Source organism: Topomyia yanbarensis, chromosome 1, assembly GCF_030247195.1.
Source record: "Topomyia yanbarensis strain Yona2022 chromosome 1, ASM3024719v1, whole genome shotgun sequence".
NCBI lineage: Eukaryota > Metazoa > Arthropoda > Insecta > Diptera > Culicidae > Topomyia > Topomyia yanbarensis.
Window position 1 is genome coordinate 104,193,102 of NC_080670.1, and position 14,840 is coordinate 104,207,941.

Genomic DNA, 14,840 nt, shown 5'->3' on the forward strand with positions numbered 1-14,840 from the left:
CAATACTACTTGTTACACTAGCTTGCCACTATTGTCACGTAATAAGCATACAGTTATAAACCAAAAAACTTTCAAATTTAGAAAATGGATTGATCAGAAGTTCGTTCACTGATATTGCCAAACATTGTTTGCTGTCACTTGAAATTTGATATGAAGGCAATACTTACGAAAATATTCGAGGAATGCCAGCGTTCCACAAACTTGCTTACCTTGTGCAAACATTTTGCTCTGCTGGTTTCTTGATAGAAACATTAACAAAATTAATTTTCTTCACAGTTCAATATTATTTATAAATATCGTAATACTCAACCAATATCTTGATTTTATTACCTTTACTCTTTGGAAAACACATCTCATTCAACCGCACACCAGCCAGATGCAAACGATACTTATTTGTTAGTGTGAAAAACGTCAATTTTACAATAAAAGATCTACTTGTAGTATTCAGCTTTGATTTTAATTAAAAAACCTATAACGGGCTCTTGTTTTTTAATGTGCTGTATTTTTACAGCTTTTTCTACAACTCAAGAGGAAAAAATAACTTTAACCCATTGTTTAGTTGAAAACCTCATTCAAATTATTGTTTTTAAGCGCTCACATAGTTAAATGGAAAAGTTGCATTTTTACTTTTTGTTTTTCTGGATTGTGTCTAGGGTTTCATTCAACTAAATACATTTCTTAAATCTAAGAAATATTTTTAGAAACAAACGAGTTGAATAACAACAAAGCTATTAGTTATTTTATTGATTTTTTCCTTAAATTTAACTAATTCAAAAACAGAAAACGGTTTTAGCATTCCAGCTGATTTCGTTCTTTCCGTGCAGTAATATTGCGCCCTGAGAGGCCAAAAACCATTCTGTGAAAATCGATCACGCGCCTTGAGAGGCCGAAAAACTGTTCGGTGAAAATCGTGCGCCCTGAAGGGCTGAAAATTAAACTGTGACACAAGTGCGCCATGAGAGGCCGAAAACTATCTGTAAAGATGGACGACGAAACCGTCAAAATCTTAAAGAACCAATTGGCCGCCCTAGAAGGGGGTCTAAAGAACATCATAGCGAACCTAGAAAAGAGTGCAAACGATCGGCCGTCGGGTCGATCGGAAGTGCAAACAAACATTACGTGGTCGACGGCTTGTATAAACAAGCCTGTACGGTGCTCCTCAAATTGGACGGGGAAACTGGGCCAATGGCAGAATGTAGGTCTCTTCTAACAAAGATTTATGTGATGGCCAAGGGCAAATTGGATGGGCTACTGCAAAAGTTTACACCCGCAGAAAACCCAAGCCTGTACGTAATGGTACAAACGTTCCAACAGCAAGCTAGTCGGGTAGATCATTTGCCACGCATTGATCTGCCTCGATTCAACGGTTCGCCAACGGAGTGGTTGGCCTTCAAAGGGCGCTTTGAAAAGCGCATAGCGACGATTGGGGAGGACGCAGACAAGTTCGCGTTCCTCTCCAAGTGCCTAGAACATTTTGAGCCGGGTCGAAACTCAGTCGAGGCCTTGGAAAATTCCGGCTCCAGCTTCCCTGAGGCGTGGACTAAGTTGGAGACGCGATTCTATAAAAAGCGTATAGTCTACGAAGGCTACTTCTTGAAGCTGATCAAATTCAAAAAGATCCGAACGCGAGAGCCATTATGTCTCTCATTGATGCAGTGGACACCACGGTCCACGCAGCTAAGCAAATCGAAGGCGAGTAGGTTGCAGAGCTAGACTGCGTCGCGAACGGTTTGTTAGTAGCCCTAGTAAAAGCTCGCTTGGATGCCGACACCGCCTCCAAAATTGAGGAGAGGTTGGACATCCACCGCATCTACTCATGGCTCGAGTTCAAGGAAGAACTCGAGAAAAGGGCAAACCAGTTGGCTTGCCACTCGGATTTCGACGAGCAAAAGACTCGTCATGTCAAAACAGTAGCATCCGCGCAGGTGCAAAAGAGCAAACCCGAGGCCAACGACTCAAAGGTCAACGGTGGCAACCAAGATAAGCAACAATCATGCTTTGCGTGCGGTGACAAGGGTCACCCAATCTGGCAATGCACCGGATTTAAATCCGGAACCATCTCTCAGAGGTGGGACAAGGTCAAGAAGACCGGCCGATATTTTAACTGCTTGGCATGGGGCCATGCAGTTTCTAAATATAAATCAACTGAAAAATGTCCCGAGTGCGGAGAACCACACCATGCCTTGCTTCACTCGGAAAATAGTACTCCGGAAAAGAAGCCCCTAACGGACGTGGCAGCTCAGGCTTCCACGAGCACTTTGAAATGACTAGAAGATGAATATGTATTTTTAGCGACAGCTGAAATCAACATTCTGGGATCATCCAATTGGTACCAAATCAGGTGCCTGCTTGATTCTGGAAGCCAAGTGGAGTCCATAACGGAGGATGCAGAGTCCTAGCTCTAGGGCTATCATACATACACAACGATGTTCACATCAAAGGAATTGGCCGAAGAGTCAACACTTCAAAGAAAATTACCACGGAAATTTCATCACGATGTGGTAAGTTCAGAACGGAACTCGATCTAATCGTGATCCCGCAATTTTTAGACGACCAGCCGAGCATTCAACTCGAGGCTGGTGACGTGGAAGTACCAGCAAATATTGAACTGGCTGACCCTACGTTCTACAAACGACGACGCACTGAAATGATACTCGGTGCTAGAGTCCTGTTTCAAATTTTAGCCCCCAGGAAAATAAGGTGCGTTGGGGGTCCGATTCTGCAAGAATCGGCGCTAGGATGGTTGGTTGGTGGGCTGGCCTCCTTACGATCACCACGGACGGCCACAATCATGGCTGTTGCGACTTCTAGCACTGCCGCGAAGGCAGCTCAGGATGAAGAGGAGCCCGACGAGCAGTTAGACGCTCTCTTCAAACGATTTTGGACTCTAGAGGAAGTGACTTCTGCGAAAGCGAAGCCCACCCACGACGGAGTCAATAGATGCGAGGAGCATTTTCTGCAAAATACTGTGATTGGAGCAGACGGAAAATACGTCGTTCGTCTTCCTTTCAAGGACAAACCCGTTAACCTGGGTGACTCATCGGAGCAGGCGAAGCTTGCTCTATCTAGAGAAAAGACTTACCCGAACACCGGAAGTATATGAACAATACCGGGAATTCTTGTCGGAGTACCGAAAACTGAATCACATGGAAGTGGTAGCTCCCAACGACTGGCAGAGGATTAAGTACTTCATACCTCATTCTTGTGTAGTTAAACCCGACTCAACTTCGACTAAGCTGCGAGTAGTGTTTGACGCTAGCGCGAAAACATCAAATGGTTACTCACTAAACGACATTCAACTTAATGGGTCTGTCATCCAGAGAGAGTTGTTTGACTTGCTTCTGGACTTCCGTTGTCATGACAAAGTAGTAACAGCCGCCATTGCTCTTTCCATGTGCTTCTAGATGATGTGAAATGATTAAAACCCATTCAGAGTTAATGGTTATGTCGGATTACCAGTGACCTTGAGATGGCAAGCAGCAATTCTTTCCATCTGAACTGTACGTGGTCTTTGATCGATGCTACGACCCAGATATCATCTGAACATGCAAGAAAGCTGTAATCAACACGTTAGAATAGGCACGATATTGGCAGCATTAACTGTTAGCTTTCAGGGATAATTGGCGTGATGACAATGGATTTCAGGGAGATCGATTTCCACGTGTTCGATTATCGAAATGACGTGTATGCCTTGAATCTTCAAATACAGCAAGTTAAGATCAGTTGTATAATGATGTACTGCGGTTTACCTTTCGTTTAATAGCTGTGCTGTCCAGAGTACAGTAGAAATTTGCGATCCGATTGGCTCAATTGCTCACGTTGCGAAACCTTCAACAGCATGCGCTGTTCACCACACACTACTTTTGTTCAGACTGTTTTAATTGTACCTATCCATGCGGCTTTGAGACCAAAGATCCTCGCTGCGGCACAAGAGCGGGATCGATATATGTTTGATCATTTCGTGTGAAAGATAGATCGTGCATCTCTTTTAGAACTGGCTGCGTTCTGGTTCTAATTGTGCACTCTGAGAAATATTTTTTGTATTTCGTCGACCGAATCTCGAAATGTAACAAAAGGCACTGCTTGATCTTCTAGAAACTATCCACGATCAAGTGGAATGGAATGCCCCCAGGGCGGAACCTAAAAATAGTGAGCCGCAAAAGGCTGAAAATCTAAACAGTAATAGTGCGCCCTGAGAGGCCAAAAACTGTTCGGTGAAAATAGTGAGCCGCAAAAGGCTAAAAATCTAAACAGTAATAGTGCGCCCTGAGAAGCCAAAACCCATTCTGTGAAAATCGATCACGCGCCCTGAGAGGCCAAAAACTGTTAAGTGAAAATAGTGAGCCGCAAAAGGCTAAAAATCTAAACAGTAATAGTGCGCCCTGAGAGGCCAAAACCCATTCTGTGAAAATCGATCACGCGCCCTGAGAGGCCAAAAACTGTTCAGTGAAAATAGTGAGCCGCAAAAGGCTGAAAATCTAAACAGTAATAGTGCGCCCTGAGAGGCCAAAAACCATTCTGTGAAAATCGATCACGCGCCTTGAGAGGCCGAAAAACTGTTCGGTGAAAATCGTGCGCCCTTAAGGGCTGAAAATTAAACTGTGACACAAGTGCGCCATGAGAGGCCGAAAACTATCTGTGAAGATGGACGACGAAACCGTCAAAATCTTAAAGAACCATTTGGCCGCCCTAGAAGGGGGTCTGAAGAACATCATAGCGAACCTAGAAAAGAGTGCAAACGATCGGCCGTCGGGTCGATCGGAAGTGCAAACAAATATTACGTGGTCGACGGCTTGTATAAACAAGCCTGTACGGTGCTCCTCAAATTGGACGGGGAAACTGGGCCAATGGCAGAATGTAGGTCTCTTCTAACAAAGATTTATGTGATGGCCTAGGGCAAATTGGATGGGCTACTGCAAAAGTTTACACCCGCAGAAAACCCAAGCCTGTACGTAATGGTACAAACGTTCCAACAGCAAGCTAGTCGGGCAGATCATTTGCCACGCATTGATCTGCCTCGATTCAACGGTTCGCCAACGGAGTGGTTGGCCTTCAAAGGGCGCTTTGAAAAGCGCATAGCGACGATTGGGGAGGACGCAGACAAGTTCGCGTTCCTCTCCAAGTGGCTAGAACATTTTGAGCCGGGTCGAAACTCAGTCGAGGCCTTGAAAAATTCCGGCTCCAGCTTCGCTGAGGCGTGGACTAAGTTGGAGACGCGATTCTATAAAAAGCGTATAGTCTACGAAGGCTACTTCTTGAAGCTGATCAAATTCAAAAAGATCAGTGTGCCGAACGCGAGAGCCATTATGTCTCTCATTGATGCAGTGAACACCACGGTCCACGCAGCTAAGCAAATCGAAGGCGAGTAGGTTGCAGAGCTAGACTGCGTCGCGAACGGTTTGTTAGTAAGCCTAGTAAAAGCTCGCTTGGATGCCGACACCGCCTCCAAAATTGAGGAGAGGTTGGACATCCACCGCATCTACTCATGGCTCGAGTTCAAAAAAGAACTCGAGAAAAGGGCAAACCAGTTGGCTTGCCACTCGGATTTCGACGAGCAAAAGACTCGTCATGTCAAAACAGTAGCATCCGCGCAGGTGCAAAAGAGCAAACCCGAGGCCAACAACTCAAAGGTCAACGGTGGCAACCAAGATAAGCAACAATCATGCTTTGCGTGCGGTGACAAGGGTCACCCAATCTGGCAATGCACCGGATTTAAATCCGGAACCATCTCTCAGAGGTGGGACAAGGTCAAGAAGACCGGCCGATGTTTTAACTGCTTGGCATGGGGCCATGCAGTTTCTAAATATAAATCAACTGAAAAATGTCCCGAGTGCGGAGAACCACACCATGCCTTGCTTCACTCGGAAAATAGTACTCCGAAAAAGAAGCCCCTAACGGACGTGGCAGCTCAGGCTTCCACGAGTACTTTTTTTTTTTTAACTTAAAATACGTTTATTTAGGCCCAAATGCTGTAGCTTAACGAGGCCGATAATTCATTTTTTTTATATTACATGTCACATGTTAGTGGGGGAAGGGAAAGCCGTATTTAGGGGCGGCTTGCTCCCCTCTTATGTAAGTAAGTAAGTAAAGGAAAAAGGTAGGAAGTGGGATACATATTGTGTAATTGACATCGTCGTTTGCTGATTGATCATTGTGGCGGATATGCACACTTTGTTGTAGTGTTGTAGTTTCCAGCCTGTAATCGCAGGGGCGAGGGGAGGGTCGATATTACGGATAATTATTGGCACTCTATATCATCTGCATGTGCGGTATGTCATGATGTTCTGGATAGACGGTTATCAAGAAGAGTGTGCACCGAAGACTCGTGAAGCAATGCCATATTGTAGATACAGGGATAGGTTGGTGAGATTCTACTGTGAATGAGAGAGGGTAAAATGTATTAAACTTGGACATCAATGGTTTTCAAAAAGATATAGATAAGAAAAATATAGGGGTGGTCACGGCTTGCCAGGACGTCCCGGACTGGCACATAGGGTGATCTACCTCGGGCCCGAAGGGAATCTATTAGTTGGGACCTGGCAACACAGTACTCTGCGCACAGCCAAACAACATGCTCGATGTCGTGATAGCCGTTCTCACAAACACAATGATTATTTTCAGCAAGCCCCATACGACGGAGATGCGCGTCAAACGAGTAATGGTTGGACATGATCCTTGACATCGTACGAATAAAGTCCCGGTTCACATCCAACCCCTTAAACCAAGCATTCGTTGATACCTTCGGGATAATGGAATGTAGCCACCGTCCCAGATGCCCATTGCTCCATGAGGTTTGCCAACTATCGAGCGTCCTCTGACGAGAGATACTGAAAAATTCGTTGAAGCAAATTGGTCTTTCGTAAGTGTCGCCTTCTAATGCGCCCACCTTGGCTAAAGAGTCCGCCTTCTCATTGCCCGCAATAGAACAATGTGACGGGACCCAAACCAAGGTAATCTGGTAAGATTTTTCAGATAAAGCACTCAAATATTCCCGTATTTTCCCCAGGAAATACGGTGAGTGCTTTCCAGGCTTCGCCGCACGGATGGCCTCAATGGAGCTGAGACTATCCGAAACGATGAAGTAATGGTCTGAGGGCAGGGTGTCAATGATCCCGAGAGTATACTGAATGGCAGCTAATTCTGCGACGTAAATTGAAGCAGGATCATTGAGTTTGAATGAGGCAGCAAGATTTTCGTTGAAGATACCGAAGCCTGTGGACCCGTCGAGAATTGATCCGTCAGTGTAGAACATTTTGGCGCAGTCGACTTGATGGTATTTGTTATAGAAAATATTTGGGACCACTTGTGGGCGAATATGATCCGGAATTCCACAAATCTCTTCCTTCATGGATGTATCGAAAAATACAGTTGGATCAGAAGTATCTAAGAGATGAGCACGGTTGACGTTATATGTAGATGAATTGATGTTCTGTGCCATGTAATCGAAGTACAAGGACATGAATCGGGTCTGAGAATTAAGCTCGACAAGCCTTTCGCAATTTGCAATCACCAATGGGTTCAGAATATCGCATCGAATGAGCAATCGATATGAGAGGTCCCAGAATCGATTTTTCAGCGGAAGAACGCCCGCCAGCACTTCGAGACTCATCGTATGGGTCGAGTGCATGCAACCCAAGGCAATACGCAAGCAACGATACTGGATTCGCTCCAGTTTGATGAAGTGTATGTTCGCAGCGGAGCGAAAGCAGAAACATCCGTACTCCAACACTGATAATATCGTTGTTTGGTACAACCTGATTAGGTCTCCTGGATGGGCACCCCACCATGTTCCAGTTATTGTACGGAAAAAGTTGATCCTTTGTTGGCACTTCTGTTTCAGATACCTAATGTGACATCCCCAGGTACCTTTAGAGTCGAACCATACCCCGAGATATTTGAATGTTGAAGCCTGAGCAATAGTTTGATCCATTAATTGAAGCTGTAGTTGCGCTGGTTCACGCTTTCTAGAAAATACGACTAGCTCAGTTTTCTCCGTGGAGAACTCGATACCCAGTTGGAGAGCCCATGCAGACAAATTGTCCAAGGTATCTTGCAGTGGTCCTTGCAAGTCGACGGCTTTAGGACCTGTAATAGAGACCACACCGTCATCTGCAAGCTGCCTTAGCGTGCAGGAATTGACAAGACATTCGTCAATGTCATTCACGTAAAAATTGTAGAGGAGAGGGCTTAGACATGAGCCCTGGGGAAGGCCCATGTAGCTAAATCGTGATGTTGATAAATCGCCATGCGAGAAATGCATTTGTTTTTCAGACAACAGGTTTAGCAAAAAGTTATTTAAAATTGGCGAAAGACCATGCTGGTGCAACTTCTCATAAAGAATGTTGATCGAAACTGAATCGAAAGCCCCCTTAATATCCAAGAATACTGATGCCATCTGCTCTTTGTTAGCATATGCCATTTGAATTTCTGTTGAGAGCAACGCAAGGCAATCGTTCGTCCCTTTGCCTTTGCGGAAGCCAAATTGTGTATCTGACAGTAAGCCATTTGTTTCGACCCAATTGTCGAGCCGAAACAGGATCATTTTCTCGAACAACTTCCGGATACAGGACAGCATTGCAATCGGACGATACGAATTGTGGTTGGAGGCTGGTTTTCCTGGTTTTTGGATGGCGATGACCCTCACCTGTCTCCAGTCATGTGGGACAATGTTACCCTCAAGAAACCTATTAAATAAATTCAACAGGCGTCTTTTGGCAGAGTCTGGCAGATTCTTCAACAAGTTGAATTTAATTCTATCTGGCCCCGGGGCTTTATTGTTACATGATAAGAGAGCAAGTGAGAACTCCACCATCGTAAACGGTGTTTGGTTCGCGGTATTGTAAGGCGACGCGGCGCGGTAGATTTTCTGTGCCGGGGCGGAATCCGGACAAACCTTCTTGGCGAAATCGAATATCCAACGGTTTGAATATTCCACGCTCTCGTTAGTACTGTTTCGGTTTCGCATACGTCGGGCCGTGCCCCAAAGAGTGCTCATCGATGTTTCTCTTGTTAACCCGTCGACAAACCGGCGCCAGTAACTGCGTTTCTTAGCTTTCATTAAATTTTTCATTCGCTTTTCTAATATCGCGTACACTCGATAACTAGCAACTAACCCGTCGTTCCGGAAGGTTTTATACGCGGCAGCTTTCTCCGCGTACACGTCTGAGCACTCTTTGTCCCACCACGGGTTGGGAGAACGTTTTTGGGTGTTCACGTCGGGTACTCGTTTCGTCTGAGTTTGAATCGCGCTATCGAGAATCGAGTTGGACAAAAACTTATATTCTTCCTCCGGGGGAAGTATCTGTGTTGAATCGATAGTTTTGGATATCTCAGCAGCGTAGCTCTTCCAATCAATGTTTCGTGTGAGGTCATAGGGAACATTGATTGGTGTCGATGGTCTTGAACCAGTGGTGATTGCAATTACAATTGGTAAGTGGTCACTACCGTGGGGATCAGATATTACCTTCCACTTGCAATCTAACCGTAGTGATGTCGAGCATAAAGATATGTCCAGTGCACTTGCTTGCGCAGGTGGTCTAGGAATTCGTGTCATTTCCCCTGTGTTCAGAATTGTCATATTGAAGTTGTCACAAAGGTCTTGAATTGTCGAAGATCGATTATCGTCGTATAGACAGCCCCACCCCGTACCATGAGAGTTAAAGTCTCCAAGAAGCAGGCGGGGCGAGGAAAGGTGTTCAATCACGTTGGAGAATCTTCGATATCCCATCATGGCCCTAGGAGGAATGTAAATAGAAGCAATGCAAAGATCTTTGCCTTTGATTGTTGTTTGACAAGCGACAACTTCAATGCCTGGCGTCGAAGGGAGGTTGATTCGATTGAAGGAGTAGCACTTTTTGATCCCTAAAAGTACCCCCCCATATGAGTCTTCTCGATCCAAGCGGATAATGTTAAAATCGTGGAAGTTGAGGTTTATATTAGAAGTTAGCCATGTTTCACATAGGGAAAATGCATCACAATGATTGTAATTTAGCAAGTGTTTTAATGAATCAATTTTGGGGATAATACTTCTGCAGTTCCACTGTAAAACAGTGATCAGATCCCTGATTCCGTCTAATAAGTTAGCCATCGAAGGATACGATCGCTGTAAGGAGGGGCCATTGTTCAGTCAACTGTTTTAAAAATGTTCTTACTGTTGGTAGAATAGCAACCAGCAAGCTTTTCATAGGATCGGTAATGTTGAAAGCTGTGAATATCCAGTCCACAATGTCAGAAAATTTAAGGAATCCCGTTTTAGGTTGAGTTTCTGACTGTAAAATTGGAGCACTTGGGATTTTTGGTGCCCCGGGGAGTGCTGGGAACTCCTGGTTGTATCTCAATTTCCCAAAACCAGGAGGTATTATCTTCGGATTTGTAGCAGCACTTCCAGTTGATGAATTATTTTTATTTTGTACCCTTGTTTGGGACAACCTAGGACCCTTACGAGGAAGTTCAGGTGAGTTTTGATTAGGTCTTTTCCTAGAGTTTCCAAGCGGAGCCAAAGAATGCCCCTCGCAAGGGTCGTTAGAGGCGTTATCGTCAGTTGGCAAGAGAGCGAATGGGTTTTCGGAGATAAGTGGAACAGCTCTTTTAAGCATTTCTGCGTAAGAGCGTCTGGAGCGATCTTTGGCGGATCGCTTCAGTTTATCCGCGCGAAGTTTGTACGTTGGGCATGTCAAAAGTGCATGCGGATTCTCCCCACAGTAAACACACTTCTCAGCGGGCCTACTGCAAGTATCATCCGCATGGCGTTCCCCACATTTACCGCACCGTTGCTTGTTGCTACAGTAGGTGGCCGTGTGACCTAGCTGCTTGCAATTGGAACAATTCATGACCCGCGGTACAAACAGGCGTACAGGTAGACGAGCTCCTCCCACTTCAACGTAGCTCGGAAGTGCAGATCCGGCGAAGGTTACGCGAAACGAGTCTGATGGATAGTAATTACCATCTTCGATGGACTTTGAGTGCAATTGCTTGCACTCCAAAATCTTAACTGATTGAAGGTTAGGGTCCTTAAAGCGGCCAGCCCCATCATTCATCAGATCATCGACAGTTAGACCCGCATCACTTACCACACCGTCGATCTCCACATCACGAGAAGGGATGTAGACGCGATACTCCAGCGTAAAGAGGCTATTGCTAACGATATCATTGGCCTGTTTCAAGTCAGTAACGACTACGCGCAGTTTATCTGACTGACCTTTTTAAATCTCGGTTACGGCCGAGTAACGTTTTGTCAGCTCCCGTGCAACAGTTATGCTGTTTAACGGTTTATTTTTGGGCCGAAAGTATACCACCCAAGGACCAGCGGATCCATCCTGGTAAACCTTGACTCGGGGGGGCTGTGAGACATTGGGGGAAAGTGAGGGAAGTGGATCGACCATAACATTATCTGTCTCTGTATCAGATATACGTTCTTCTTCATAATATTCCTCTTCGGAGGGTGATCCTTCTGTTTGTTCCATTTTGTTGCGGGAGCAACACGCTCGACCGCACTGTTTAACTTAAATCAAAATAAAAAATCAAAAGCAATAAAAAGAAAAAAATCGATAAGAAAAGTAAAAAACGAAACACTTCACCAGTTGGTTCCTGACGAGCTGGTAGGTGAATTGATCCTTCGTTTCTTTTATCCGTCACCCGCGTGACCTTCACACAGTAGAGCTGATATAGCTCGTCTAAACAAAGCCGTCTTTCAGGCAAGAAAAATGTTTAGTAACGCACTTCACTGCACTACTTTAACTGATATCGCAGGTAACAATTATCACTCGCGGGACTGTTTATTAGTAATGCTTTACTGCAGCCTCTGCCACAGCAAGCACCTTCGTACCACCGAAAAAACTAAACCACACCGGAGAGAACAAAAAGCACTTGTTTCCCGGTACAAAGTTGGGTTACGAATGACCACGAGTACTTTGAAATGACTAGAAGATGAATATGTATTTTTAGCGACAGCTGAAATCAACATTCTGGGATCATCCAATTGGTACCAAATCAGGTGCTTGCTGGATTCTGGAAGCCAAGTGGAGTCCATAACGGAGGATGCAGCTCGGACTCTAGGGCTATCATACATACACAACGATGTTCACATCAAAGGAATTGGCCGAAGAGTCAACACTTCAAAGAAAATTACCACGGAAATTTCATCACGATGTGGTAAGTTCAGAACGGAACTCGATCTAATCGTGATCTCGCAATTTTTAGACGACCAGCCGAGCCATCAACTCGAGGCTGGTGACGTGGAAGTACCAGGAAATATTGAACTGGCTGACCCTACGTTCTACAAACGACGACGCACTGAAATGATACTCGGTGCTAGAGTCCTGTTTCAAATTTTGGCCCCCAGGAAAATAAGGTGCGAAGGGGGTCCGATTCTGCAAGAATCAACGCTAGGATGGTTGGTTGGTGGACTGGCCTCCTTACGATCACCACGGACGGCCACAATCATGGCTGTTGCGACTTCTAGCACTGCCGCGAAGGCAGCTCAGGATGAAGAGGAGCCCGACGAGCAGTTAGACGCTCTCTTCAAACGATTTTGGACTCTAGAGGAAGTGACTTCTGCGAAAGCGAAGCCCACCCACGACGGAGTCAATATATGCGAGGAGCATTTTCTGCAAAATACTGTGATTGGAGCAGACGGAAAATACGTCGTTCGTCTTCCTTTCAAGAACAAACCCGTTAACCTGGGTGACTCATCGGAGCAGGCGAAGCTTGCTCTATCTAGAGAAAAGACTTACCCGAACACCGGAAGTATATGAACAATACCGGGAATTCTTGTCGGAGTACCGAAAACTGAATCACATGGAAGTGGTAGCTCCCAACGACTGGCAGAGGATTAAGTACTTCATACCTCATTCTTGTGTAGTTAAACCCGACTCAACTTCGACTAAGCTGCGAGTAGTGTTTGACGCTAGCGCGAAAACATCAAACGGTTACTCACTAAACGACATTCAACTTAGTGGGTCTGTCATCCAGAGAGAGTTGTTTGACTTGCTTCTGGACTTCCGTTGTCATGACAAAGTAGTCACAGCCGACATAGCAAAAATGTATCCACAAGTTAACGTACACGAGGACGATTCGTGGTTCCAGTGCATTGTCTGGAGGGACAATCCTTCTGAAGCGATTCAAGCGTACCGTTTGAAGACGGTGACCTATGGCGAAGCAGCGTCATCATTCTTGGCATGCCGTGCCCTACATCAAGTCGGAGAAAAAATCCGACTGGATCAACCAGAGATTGCGAAAATCATCCAAACATGCTTCTACGTGGATAACCTCATGATGGGAGGAGATTCAGTAGAAGGACTACTGAAACAACGACTGGCAGCGGAAGTCGAGTTAATGAAACGAGGTTTCCCGCTTCGTAAGTGGGCGTCGAACGACCCCACTATCATACAAGATGTTCCTTCCGAAGATTTGGAAAGGGAAATATACATAGGGGATCATGATATCATCAAAACATTAGGAGTCGCATGGTCCCCACGAGAGGACACATTTCGGTTTCTGCGTGATGACCGGATGGTGTCAAAAACTACTATGACTAAAAGACAGCTGGCATCGGAGGTGCTCAGACTGTACGATCCGCTAGGTATGATGCAACCTGTTATCATAACTGCAAAAATACTGTTACAAAGCTTGTGGAAAAGCCAGCTCGAATGGGACGATCAAATCCCAGCGGAAATCATGCATGAATGGCAGCAGTTAAAGAAAACACTGCCAAAACTTGCGGAGTTAGATTTTACTCGTCGAGCCATCCCAAGCAACGCCGTGCAACTGGAATTACACGGGTTCTCGGACGCTTCTGTACGCGCTCACGGTGGCGCGATCTATGCGTACTCAATAGACTCTCAAGGCAACAAAGCAATGAATCTGCTCTGTGCCAAGTCAAGAGTAGCTCCAATAAAGGACATTACCTTACCACGAAAGGAATTCATCGGTGCTAAACTGGTAGCAGAGTTAATGCATCGGGTGATCGACATCATACCGCAACACAACATCAAAGTTCACTACTGGTGCGATTCGCAAGTAGTGCTGGCATGGATACATTCGGACGAACAGCATGAGGAAATCTATGTTCGAAATCGCGTGTAGGTCATTCAAGAGTTGACCAATAAGAGGAGTTGGAGATATATTCCAACCGACTAGTATCCTGCGGACCTCGAGGGATCACAGTAAGAAAGTTGCTGACGACAAAAAAGCAGCTGTGGCTGCACGCCACTCAATACGTACTGGAAGTGAGACCAGAAATTCAAGTATGCGCAATCCCCGACTAGGGCAACGAGAGTCCTTGATCTACCGGATTCTGGCCCCGAAGACCTTATTCAAAATTATAAGCATCATAATTCACTACTAAAAACCAGAAGGCACTTCGCCTTATTACGTCGTGCTCTAAATAATTTCATGTCGAAATTAGCCGGCAATCATGTACCAGCCATGATTGGCCCTCTAACTGTTGAAGAGCTAGAAGCAGGGATGCAACTAGTTATCAGGAATATGCATTCCATTTACTTGAAGGAAGATTTGGAGAGCATTCTTGCGAATGGCACACCAGCAAGGAAAGGCCCCTTACAACATCTCAGCCCGGTCGTTAACGACGGTCTGATTCGAGTTACCGGCAGACTCAATTTGTCGGATCTGCCTAATGAACAAAAACATCCCATATTCATACACAGAGAACACCCTTTCTCAAGAGTCATACTAGCATATCTGCATCAATCAAATAGTCATGTGGGTTTGGAAATAGTCTTAGCCGAATTTCGACGGAAATATTGGATGCGTGGACTACGGAAAACTGCACAAGCGATCCTTCAAAAATGTGTATTCTGCGTGCGAGCGCGACCACGCAGATT

At 45.4% G+C, this 14,840-nt stretch overlaps 1 protein-coding gene across 1 annotated transcript; it reads left to right on the forward strand.

Annotated features, from left to right (window-relative positions):
- The first annotated feature begins 12,795 nt into the window (after positions 1-12,795).
- On the forward strand, positions 12,796-14,082 carry LOC131696442 (uncharacterized). The gene has a single exon (XM_058984982.1). The coding sequence runs from the start codon at positions 12,796-12,798 to the stop codon at positions 14,080-14,082; it is 1,287 nt and encodes a 428-aa protein (XP_058840965.1).
- Positions 14,083-14,840: the final 758 nt, after the last annotated feature.